Source organism: Heterodontus francisci, chromosome 36 (assembly GCF_036365525.1).
Source record: "Heterodontus francisci isolate sHetFra1 chromosome 36, sHetFra1.hap1, whole genome shotgun sequence".
In the NCBI taxonomy this organism is placed as follows: Eukaryota; Metazoa; Chordata; class Chondrichthyes; order Heterodontiformes; family Heterodontidae; genus Heterodontus; species Heterodontus francisci.
Genome location: NC_090406.1, coordinates 25,501,174 through 25,513,528, shown reverse-complemented (window position 1 = coordinate 25,513,528; position 12,355 = coordinate 25,501,174). Strand labels below are relative to the sequence as shown.

The window sequence follows — 12,355 nt, the reverse complement described above, 5'->3', positions numbered from 1 at the left end:
TGTGAAGCTGAAAACTGTCAATTTGTTCAATTTGTTACATACTCTGAGTTATCCATTATTAGGCTGCTTGCACACTGATATTAAATTGGCATGGTAATCATTTGCTGTTGGACTGATTTTTGAAATGTTTTTCCATGCTGACAGTTGGTGCATACTTTTGATTTATTTTGTTGCTTTAAGTTTATTTTTATACAGTAGCTATTGATGTCACTAACATCTATATTTTTTTTTCACAGTCCTGGTATCTGGGATAGTTGAAGTCCCCTTTCAAGTATTACAGAAGCTATTTAATCATGTTTCAAGAAACATGGTCGAGCGTCAACTTTGGTTTCAAGTTTAAAACAGAGAGAAACAAGGGAGAAGACTATTTATCAACTCGCCTTTAAAAGAAAATGAAAAGTCAGAAACACTATCATCCTACCAACATGTTCCGAAGATGGGTGCAATTCACTTCTTCCATTGGCTGAAGCTTAGCCTGAGGTTCCCCATCTGTTTTATGCAAATAAGCCTTTATATTTCTTTAAAAAAATTACAGAACAAAGTTTACTAAATCTGCTTTTGAAAGGGTGGGAAAATTAATCTTCATTAGTTGAACACAATTCAAAATTACATTATGGTTTTCTTTTGACAACTTTTTAAAGAACAAGTGGAGCATCATTCACACAAAGGATGGATGTACAGTAATGTGCATAACCATTTAAAAGCCACCCAAACCTAGCCTTCAAGTGCTGACATGCACAGAATGAGTTGTATGTGTGCATTTGAGTACCTGAGGACTGGTATTAAAAGCTATCACAGTTAAGGACAATTCTTCACACTTTTTAAAATAATTTTTGATTATAATTGTTGTGAACAATTTTTTTTACTAACTTTATTGCAAAGTTTTAAACATCACAAAAACATGCACTAATGAAGCCTACACATTGGAGACCATCACTTCAATGTGGCTAATTCATTAGCTTGATGTCAAATTATGTTCTTTGTTTCTGTTTCAGAACTTTGGGCAAACTAAACATAAGACAAACTATTTTTCTATCATACAAGTAAATGTGTTTAATACATTGGTATAAAATCATTCCATTAAATTGTTCAGCCTGACATATTTAAAATTACTTTAAAAAGTTCCTTCGTATCAATATTGCAGGTCAAATTAGCCAGGTAATGGTTGCCTAGTCTCAACCTGTAAATTATTGGGAATATCAAGAAACAATTTCTCTTCCACTGCAGTTTATAAACTAAGGAGGTACTGAATATATTTGGTGTCAGAAACATCTTGCACCACAGGCATGTCAGTGAATGATTTAATTTACCTAAAATTTAAACACATTTCAAAATTATTTAACCTCTGCATACCACAAAGCAAATCATCCTGTAACGTCGCTTACCGTTTCTCAATTCCAATTTTCCCACTCTAAGCATCATTTAGTTTTTGCATGTAGCTAATAGCACAGATACAGATGTCCATCTACCAGAGCAGTAAACTTATTGGTTTTAGCTATTATTGCTTCTTCACTAGTGCATGACATAGACCATAAGATACATACCTAGCTTTTGGTGATAGTATTCTGAGGCAAAAGATGGCTGCAGATAGGGTGTGAGGGAACTCTTCATACGCAATGCAAGTGCAAGGCCTCACACTACCATACATACTTTACCTTTCCTTCCTGGCTACAGGTTGCATTTATTTTCAAGATTAAATATACAAATGGCTTCAAACTCAAAGTATCTTTAGTTTAATGGATTATATTTTGGGAGCAGGGTAGAAAATTGTTTCAAGAATCAATATTTATGTGATTTTTTTTAATTTTAAAGTTAAACACCGTGTGTTTATTCCCCCGCCAGTAATCACACCTTTCAGCCAGTAGCTATTACTTAGGAGAACAGCACCAGAATTTAACTTGGTTTAAAAAACAACTTTCAAACTAACGTCCAATCAGTAATCAATTTTAAATTGGGGAAATAAAGGAAGTGGTTGCTGCATTTTAAAGGAACAGGTTAATTGCCTGTTTAAACAGAAAAATAATCTTTTGTAAAGATGTAAGAGGCAAGTGCAATTGAAAGGAAACAAATTTATAACTTAGCGATTCTTTGTAACTTGTCCTTGTACCCCAGGACTGTAAATAGGGGAAAATTGTCGCCAGGCGACCGTGGCACAGAAGTGCACCCCAAAACCCCTCCCCCACCCACCTTTCACGGGTGAACACAAATGCCTTAGTATGTTACTTGTTATTTTATTTTTTTAAGCAGAGGGTAGCCAGCTGCACTCTCGTAAAAAAAAAAACGACAGCACTTGTGCACACATATCATTCATTAAACTGACACATATCAAAAGCAATATTTGGCATAATTTTTAGTTTTGGTCACAACTGAAAGCTTTTGACAAAAGTAGCCTGCATCTGAACAAATTTCTGTCCATGTATGCTTATTTTACTTGGTTAGGTACAGCCTTGCCTGAGCTAAAATGCTGGCATCCAAAACCTCACAAGAGTGTAAACAAAAACAGTGAGGCAAACTCTAAACGTATTTATATTAACTGTTTTTTTCATCAAAGGTGCTGAGTGATGCATGGTGCTTTGATAGTAAACTTTGTGATCCAGCAAAAAAGATCAGCTAAATTGCTGAATTCTGACGTGCATGGCAACTATGTGCGGGCTTCACTCTTTTCCCTACAAAATCCTTTCCTAATTTGCACGGAATTTTATACCACATTATGTGCCTTGCCTTTGAGAAAAAATGTTTAAAAAAAAAAAAAAAATCCTTGGTATCACTGCACAATCTTTTGGCTGCATGTACGGTTGCTTGTCATTAAAAAAATTGCCATTGGTAAAAATGTAAGGGTTTATGATTTTTGCTTCATAGGACATTGTAACAGCACTAATTATCAGTATTCCAGTGATTCTGTGGATTTTCATATAGAATATATTCATCTTGCGGTCATGTAGGAACATTGCTTTCGGACGTTATTTGTCACTAATATTTTAATGGAAAGTGTTTCACTTTTGATTCTCCCTATTTGCGTCTTCCAGATCCTTTTATTTTGAATCTTTGGAAAATATGCAATACCAGTCTTGTCTATAGAGATAGAGCATTTAGCTTGTTTAATCATTTTGAGTTAGCACACATGATAACTGCAACATCATACTTTTCTATTTTTTTTAATATTAATTTTGTTTTAATTGACCAAAGTTGGTGCTGCTCTCTATACAGAAAGAAAGATCAGTCCTTCTCCTGTTATGAGTAATGCTTGATGCATGATTAGGGAAGGCTGAACATGGGGGGAGGGGGGAATGCATATTTACAGTACAGCTGTGAAGCACCATGCTGGCAACACATTATAAAAATAAGTTTAGTTTAGTTTTGTTTTCCTGTGAGTCCTTATGGCTCAAACATTGGACGCTAGAAAATAATTTCCTTAATCAGAACAAACTGGACAGGCTCCATTTCCCAAAATACAGTGGCAGCTGATCAGGCAATTGCTGTAGTAAACCCACTAGGTGCAACATTTTGACCTAGTGTGGTGCAAGCCTCTGTAAGTTATAAATTGACAAACTGTTTTCAATCAAGTAAATGTTTTTCTTGCATGTTGTTTCGGGAGGATTGGATTTCAAGTGCATCAATCCCTAATTCTGACTGAAGACAGGATTCCTTAGCGCTACTTATTTTTTTAAATTGTTGATTTAATTACAGCACTTGGTAAGCAGTACTTCTGTTGTCCTTTGTACCAGAATTTGGTTCGAACAGGAAATAGGTCACATAATTTCTATAAATATGTGCACTATTCTGCCAGGCCTAAGTGCTTCACAGCCTAAACTGTCAACTGGCCTGAGCTTTTAAGGGGAAGCTTCTAGTCAGAATATGAAAACCATGAATTAAAATTGTACATAAAGAATCAAAAAAAGAATAACACAAAGCAATAGTTGTGGGGTGTCAATTTGGCACGGTAGCATTGTTCAACAAAATGACCATCTACACAAAGGTGGAATGATAAATGATAACCAAGGCATATATAGCTCTGCTTTAAGACCCTACTAATGTTTCCGAGTTTTAGTAATTTGTGTTTGATTGACACTTGGTATGCTAACTGGGATGCTGCACAAGGGGGACAAGAAATAGGGTAACGCCAGCAAGTTTGATCCTTGTCACATCCTTGTCTTGGACATTAGCTGCCTTCCTTGCAGACTGTGTAATTTGTAAGCTGTATAGTTTTATTAAGTATGTTTTACTTAATCTACCCTATTTTATAAGGCAAAGACTTTTGTAATGAGAAAAGTACAAAAAAAGTTTCATTACACTGGCTTATTAAGAATGTTCAGCATTATATACCATTTGTAGAGTATTCTTCCTCCATGGGAACCGGATTTGAGTTAAACTCTCCTGCTTCCCTTATTGTATTTAAATACAGTAATTGTCCTCATTTTTATGGTTTTGCATATTCCTATACTTTAAAAGTATAGGCTTCTGGTGTAAAAGAGCCATTGTAAATGGAAAAAATGCTTTATTTTATGAAGAGTAATTATGTCAAACTTGTAAGAAACACTTGGAATTTCGAGAAGGAGTGTTGTCATTGTAGTCTCTTTGACTGTTTTAAAGAAAAAAAAGTCTATAGACTTTCAAGTGCTAAACTGGTGGGAGTAGAACAGATTATGTGTACCCTTTGTAGGGCGAGGGAGCCCAACAAATTGTTGTATGCAATGTACAGTATTGTTTGTGCAAAGGACAATGCAATGCTGGTAGCTAGTTTATTTTTAAGGCAGGACAGAAAACATTGTTTACATGTGTATTCCAATCCTTGGCAATGGCTGACTGCATGCTCCGTGAAATCCTTGTAGAGGAATTCCTGTAGGGAATTCTCTTCCATCAAACTCTCAAGCAGGATAAAATGCTGCCACAGTCAAACATGTGACTTTTTATTATTCCTAAAGGGGTTATGAGTTGGTTGATGACTTTTGTTGGGGCACGTAGGGTGAACACTGTCACTAGTGCAGGTTCTGCAGGCTCAGGTCTATGTGGCGCAGACTATGAGGTGATCTTTGTCCCTTTAATTGAGGTGCTTTCATAGTCCATCATAGCCCTTCTGCACATGATAAAACCTTCTAAATTTTTATTGTCACCTCATCTGTGTTTCTTTTCCTCCAACATTCTGTTTTCCACTTGATTGACAGCCTACTTACTATACACACAAAACTGCCCTCCACTTTCCCGAAAAAATAAAAATATATGGCTCCTGACATCTCTAGTCTGCAAGTCATACATTTAAAATTTCTGATTGCAAATATTGATATTTTTCATTCACGTCAGTTTCTGTACTTCAATCTTTTACCTGTCAGCCAGTAAAGCATTTTTTAAAATCAAAATATGAGATGCACTGATCAAAAAAAAAATTTAATTTCAGTGAAATGCAACCCCAGTATTCTTGCCTCCCCATTCATATTAGAAGCCTTTCCTTGTTCTAACCTAATGAATTTTCTGTGCATTTGTAAAGCACCACTAAATAATATACAATTATAGTCCAAAATATGATTTTGTTCACTGTGAACAAATCTAATAAAACAATGAGTCTTCTAACTAAACTGGTAGTAGACTTCCTTGTTCCAGAAAGACGACTTAAAAATCTAGAAGGTATCTATGATTTTTGAGCTTTGGAAAGCGCTGGGTGTTAAAATAACCTGTTCTAACAAAGAGCATCACTGTTCTAGGTGGCTTATACCCTCCAACTGTTATTTGTTTGATTCTGCCAATGCGATGCTCTCAGGGATAAAGTGGTTGCGCTCACCCCAAAAACTCAACTCACCACTCAGTCTGCACACAAAAGACCTGCAAAACCTGTGCTGCAAGATGTCACGCATTAGATGCCAAGACACCCAACCAGGAACTGACAAAATTCATTTCCCTCCTCAAACCCTGGACAAATTTGCACTGTTCCACATCTTTCACCTTTTCCGTTTCTGCAATAACTCAAGACAGGGACTGAGACGGAACAAGCTGCCATTGACATTGCCATTAGTCACAGCATTAGTAAAGCCAACACCATTCTTAGGTCTACACCACAGATATATTTTTTCTAAGGTTTTATCTAACCCCCTGCAAAATGTGCCAGTTGCTTCAGGTAGCCTGAAGGGAATATGCAAATTCCATCACAATTTCCATTTTTTTTTCTGTTGTGCAGCTCCTTTGCAGCAACGCGCAATGACACACATTAAGCAGCCAGATTACATTTTGTAGAAAGCAGTAGATATACTGGTATTGTTGATTCACATACACAGCTTATCCAAACATCTGTTACTGGGTCTCTGGAAATCTCTTTGAAAGAAAGTAAGTGAAAAAGGAAACTGATGAGTTCTCAAAGACAGCTAAAGTGCCACCCGACTGCCTGTCACTTGTATGGGCATTTTAGTCAGGCTGTGCAAAAACTCTAAATTGCAAGAAGGTTCATGAAGGTTCTTGTTGATGTGCTGATGCATAAAGCATTTTTCAGGCTGGTTTGGCAAACTCAGTTTTCCATCTCTGACAATCAGGTTGAGAAGGCAGTTACTTCCTCAGCCTTGTTTACATGGATGGTGAGCATTGATTGGGTTCTGTGTGATGTAGACTATCTCTGAGCTGGCTCCAGTATTCATCCCTGTGCTTATTTTAACCGGACTCTTCGGATTACCTCTGACAAGATCATTTTGCTCCTAAAATCAGTTTGTATTAACTGTCCCCATCTACTTTTTTGACATTAAAATGATTCCTTGCCTTAAGATTCTTTTCTAAAATCAAATATATACTTCCCAGTGGCTAACTGACACAAACACTATACCCACCCCAGTGATAATATTAGCGAAACAATTACAAACCCTGGATCCCTGCAGTTGGGAAGCCCTGTTTTCAGAGTCCAAAGCGCAGTAGCTATTGTTAAAATGCACATAGCTCTGTAAGAGGCCTCGGAGATAAGGCAGTAGCAGGCAAACTGCAGTTCACTTGTGCCCACATTCAACCGTGTACTAGGTCAGTAAAGAAAATAATAGTTAGGAAGACAGGCACTTAGGAAAATAAGCATTTTATCTTGCATGGTAACCAGTAACAATTAAATATCCCAGCAATGCAAACACAGTCCTCAGACTTCAGTAATTGGAATATCCTACAAATCAAATTGGTTACTTTTTCTGAGAGAATAACACCATGATATCAACAGAATGTAATTTCACACACCAGTCTTTTTTGAAAATCATTTTGCCAGGCATCAACAGTGCTGGTGAAAGGAATTGCTTGGGAAAAGAAGAGACGACTGTACAGATAGCATATAATTTTCAAGATTATTAAATTCCTGGGTAAACGCCCCTTTTCTGTTTACTCTGTGCCACAAATCTGTCAGTAGAATTTTTTTTTTAATTAGAACATTTTGATTACATTTTGGTTACTTAAAGTGAATAATTAAAGCTGTTTTATAAAATTTCTATTACATCTCTAATATTCCAGATCTATTCTTTCCATGCAATCAGACCAGTGGAGATACATTGTTCAGAAAATTACTTTTGCATTGAAGCATAACATTCAGTTATTAAATATTCCAATATTGTGAAGTTCATTACTAATATATAATGACAATTCCGTCAGCACACTATGATGAACCTATTCCACTCTCTCTATTTAGCTACAAAGCCAGTAACCAAAGGCAATATGGATTTAGCTTGAATGCACCATGCTTAAAAGCCTTAATTCATCCACAGAACCCAAATGAAGCAGCTCCATGTAAGCAAGGTTATGCTTAGCGTGCTTTGATCCAACTGCACTGAACTTTACTGTATGAAATAGCAGGAAAATAGGCAAAAGATCTATCAGTGCATCACATTTTCCAACTGCATATAGCTCAATAGGGAGCCATCTGCTGATTAGCATGACAACAGCAGCAAAACAAGAAGGAATTAATCCTGCTTCCTTTTTTTAAAATCAGAGCTTTGATGTTGATTATAGTTGTATAGAGGGCAATGGCCAGATAAGCAGTTGCATTATTCTCTGCAATTATTTATAACAATTTTAACAAGCCAGCAGAAAAGTACCAAAAACATTTTTAATAAATGCAGTGCCTGATAATCGACTGCTGGATTCAATTTTGCTTTGCAAGGCCTGGTTTTTCACAGTTTGTCGTTTTTTTCAGTCTTTGTTGCACAGGCTCTATTACAAATGTCCTTTGAACATCACTATTGTAATTCCATGTGTATTACATCGCACATATTCTGGGAAGATAATATTTCTCTGAGAACACATTGAGACCGTGTTATTTCTGAGGGTTTTTCATTATATTTTAGAATATTACGGTAGTTACCACAGTAGTTAACCGCTTGCTTGCTGCACAGACATACACACACTACACACCAGGACAAACTTGTGGCTCTTTAGTTGCTAGATGCAAAGTTCTGACAATAAAAGAATATCTTTCTTGACCACAGTTCTACTCCAACAACAAAAAGAACTCATTTATTTTGATTGTATTTGTCTTTTGATTTTAGCTAATTATGTAAAGGGACACTTGTACAAAGATCAGCATCTTTCCTGCTACTTTTGTACACAGATGTACAGTATATACATAACTAAATCACCACTCGTTTTAAACTGGTGTGAACTCAGCTTGACATTTGATTATAACCATTGTATTCAGCCATTACTGTTAGCAGCTGCTCATACTACATACAATTACTGGAAGTGAATATGTTTCCCTATGCAAAAAAATTTAAAAAAAATAAACAAGCTATGCTACAGTTCTGGCTCCAGTGTTTTCTTTGAAACTTTTCATCATCATTTTCTTCTATAACAGGAAAAAAGATGAAGTGACTACTCTGTAATTCTCAGAAGATTCTGATCTTTTTAGAGGAATTTTTCTTTGCAGAACAATGATATAAATAAACAGCTCCACAGTGAAGTCTTTAACTTAGTTTCATAGACTGTTCATTAAATGTTACTGAGAATCTTAGGTAATGGGCCAATACCTGACCACTGTGGTTGAAAAGTAGCAAGAATGTGAAGAATGGTGTTCAGGTGGCAGCAAAGCTGAATTTTAAAATTGTGAGTAGACAAAAGAAAACTAAGGGAGCTATAGAGTTCAGTGGTCTTGAACCTTAGGCAAGAATAAACTAGAGTAGGATACATTATACAGGATTTTGATTTAAAAACAACAAGGATATAGGAGTTGTCGGAAGGCATATTTGGAACTTAGGAGAAACTGAAGAGAAAGTTCAAAGTAGCAGTGATCACTATAGTGCAAGTAAAATATAAAGACGATAAAACGTACTCTGTGATACCCATTACATGTCTCAGGTCTAAAAGGTTAGGAGGACTTTAAAGTTTTATATTTCCTGCACTGAGATGTGAGAAATCTATATATCTTCCTCCTTCCCAGGGAATAAATGCAGGATAGTTTTGTTCCTGAAAGATTGTGTGGGCTGTTGTGTGATTGCCTTTAAGAGTGATGTGCCTTTAAGAGTGATGTCCCTTTAAGACCTTAGTATGCTAATGAGCTACGTGCCAGGATGCAGTCACGTGACTACTTGCCAGATTCACTCTTTAACTGTAACACCAAGAGGCAAGTCCTGTAAATAGATAACTCTGCACTGTATATACTTGTTAGCTGTTAATAAGCCTGTTTGAGATCTTCAATCAACTGAACCCCGCACATCTCATTTATATTGCATCAAACAACATAAAAAGCTTCTCATTACATGGGCTCCGGAAACAATCAGTGCCCAAGTGGAGCAAACGGTGAGAGGCACAGCATCACATAGGATGAATAAAATGGTACTTTTTGGTAAAAATGCATTGGCCTGGATTTTTACTGAGGGGCGCATTCAGAGCAAGTAGGGATTTTCAGAGAGGAGGGGTGCCCGCAGGGGAGGCAAGTGAGGCCATTTGGAGCAGGAATGGAGGCATGGGGGGGGCCAGAGAATAGCGATGGATTCGCCCGGTCAAAAATCTGATGCCATGATGTTTATTCCGGATTTAGTCAGTGGCAGGAAAGCTCCAAGGCAGCGTCACCACCCTGACACAATGGGACTGCCATTTGAATTGCTGAACAGGTTGTTGTAAACATTAGCATGCAATTGATCGTGTGTCAATTGGGGGGGGGGCTTGGAATTAAGTGAACGGCAGATAGGCCTTGTGTGCCGTTGAAAGGTGGTGGCACCGAGGCAAGGCCTCAGTGCCATGATGGGAAGGCAGCCATGATGCATAAGGGAAGAAGAGGGAGCAGAGGCCATTATTGGCCTGCAGTACTGTGCACTCTGCACGAGTGGACTTGGTCTCAGATGGCAGTGCCAGGTGGCCATACTAATGGGTGAGGGTCGGGTAGCCCATACTACTGGGTGCTGGACTGGCTCTCAGCAACACTGGGCAGTTAGGGCCATTAGTGCGTAAGTCAAGGGGAGTAGCAAAGGTGCCAAGGCAAGTTCGTCTCTGCAAGGACATTGGTCTGGAGGCCTACTGAACAGTTGGCACGAGTCTCATACATCCTGTCATTGTGGACCCCCATGGCATGATGCAGTGCCTCTGACAGAGAGAGGGCCAGGAGGCAGCTGCGCCTGCCCATGAAGCTCCACGATGACAGCGACAACAGCTGGTCATGCCAAGAAGAGCCCCCTGCAACAGAGAGTGTACTAGACTTGACTCAGCTACCTGCAAATGTCCGAGCGGTATTGTCAGTGAAGACTGCAGCTCTCCAGGGAGGCTGTCACTGACTTATGCACCATGCTGCAGGATGAGTTTCCACCTATGGAATTTGTGGTTGCCCTGTGCCAGTGGCCCTCAGGATCACAGTGGCACTCAACATTTGCGAGTCTGGATCTTTCCAGGGATCCACTGGGGAGTGGAGTCTGACTGCTACATCAAGGAGGTGACCAATGCCCTGTTCAAGAGGGCCGGTGACTATGTGCGCTACCGGACTGACCATGACAATCAGGCAGAGAGGGCCATCAGCTTCGGGGCCATCACTGGATTCCCCTGGGTGCAAGGTGTGATAGATAGGTGTGATAGCATGTGGCCATCAAGGCTCCAACAGACCAGCCAGCTGCCTTCATCAACTGGAAGGGCTTCCATTCCATCAATGTTCAACTGGTTTGTGACCACCGAAAGCGTTTCCTGCAGGGATGTGCCCACTTCCCGGGACGCAGCCATGACACCTACATACTTCGACAGCCCCAGGTGCCATAGCTTTCCATGTCTCCCACACGCCTTCAGGGATGGATTCTTGGGGACAAGGGCTACCCATTGAAGACATAGCTACCAACACCTGTGAGGAACCCTCACACTGCAGCAGAGGAGAGGTACAACACTTGCCATGGCTCCAGCCTAGCAACCATCATGCAGGCCATTGGACTGCTAAAGATGGGATTCCGGTGCCCCGATCGATCCGGTGGAGCCCTGCAGTATGCCCAGCGAGGGTCTTAAGTATCATGGTGTTTTGCTGTGCTCTGCACAATCTAGCTCTGCACATGGGGAGGCTAATGAGCAGGCAGCACTGAATGTTGAATCCCTTGCACTGGAGTCCAGGCACATTGAGCGAAGAGCCAGGGAGGCAAGAGACAATCTCAGACTTACATGCTTCCAGCCACCATGATGGCCTCTCAAAGTGAACTCAATAAAGACTCACCTCATTGTATTCAGTCTGTCATCTCCTTTCTATCTGGATTCCTTGCCTAGTGTCCAGCTTAACCACGCGCTCTGGCACATCTGAGACCCTTACCAAAGGAGGGCTGTGCAGACACTGGCAGCCCAATGAGGAAGGGTGAAGGCAAGAAAGAATAAACATTTTTCAACAATGAATGTGAACTGTAATAATGATAGAACTTTATAACACAATACAGATGGCAAATGTCAAACACCCATGAAACCCCAAGTGTGTCTCGGTGCTTTTATTTTATTTATTTATTTAGAGATACAGCACTGAAACAGGCCCTTTGGCCCACCAAGTCTGTGCCGACCAAGAGCCACCCATTTATACTAACCCGACTGTAATCCCATATTCCCTACCACCTACCTACACTAGGGGCAATTTACAATGGCCAATTTACCTATCAATCTGCAAGTCTTTGGCTGTGGAAGAAAACCGGAGCACCTGGCAAAAACCCAAGCGGTCACAGGGACAACCCAGAATCGAACGCGGGTCCCTGGAGCTGTGAGGCCGCAGTGCTAATCACTACACCACTGTGCTGCCCCAAAACAATCCTTGACTATCACCCTCTGCCTCCAAGCCAATTTTGGATCCAATTTGCCCTGGATCCCATGGGTTTCATTTTTATTATTTTTTATTTATTTAGAGATACAGCACTGAAACAGGCCCTTCAGCCCACTGAGTCTGTGCCGACCAACAATCACCCATTTATACTAA

The 12,355-nt window shown here is 39.5% G+C and overlaps 1 protein-coding gene across 3 annotated transcripts in view; it reads left to right on the top strand.

Moving 5' to 3' along the window:
- nfic (nuclear factor I/C) overlaps positions 1-8,731 on the top strand; it is a 535,921-nt gene extending 527,190 nt beyond the window's left edge. For all 3 annotated transcript variants that reach the window (XM_068016379.1, XM_068016380.1, XM_068016378.1), the window contains one exon: positions 237-8,731. In XM_068016379.1, the coding sequence (XP_067872480.1) occupies positions 237-254 (18 nt within the window). In that variant the 3' untranslated portion in view covers positions 255-8,731. The remainder of the gene's footprint in view (positions 1-236) is intronic.
- The last annotated feature ends 3,624 nt before the right edge of the window (positions 8,732-12,355 follow it).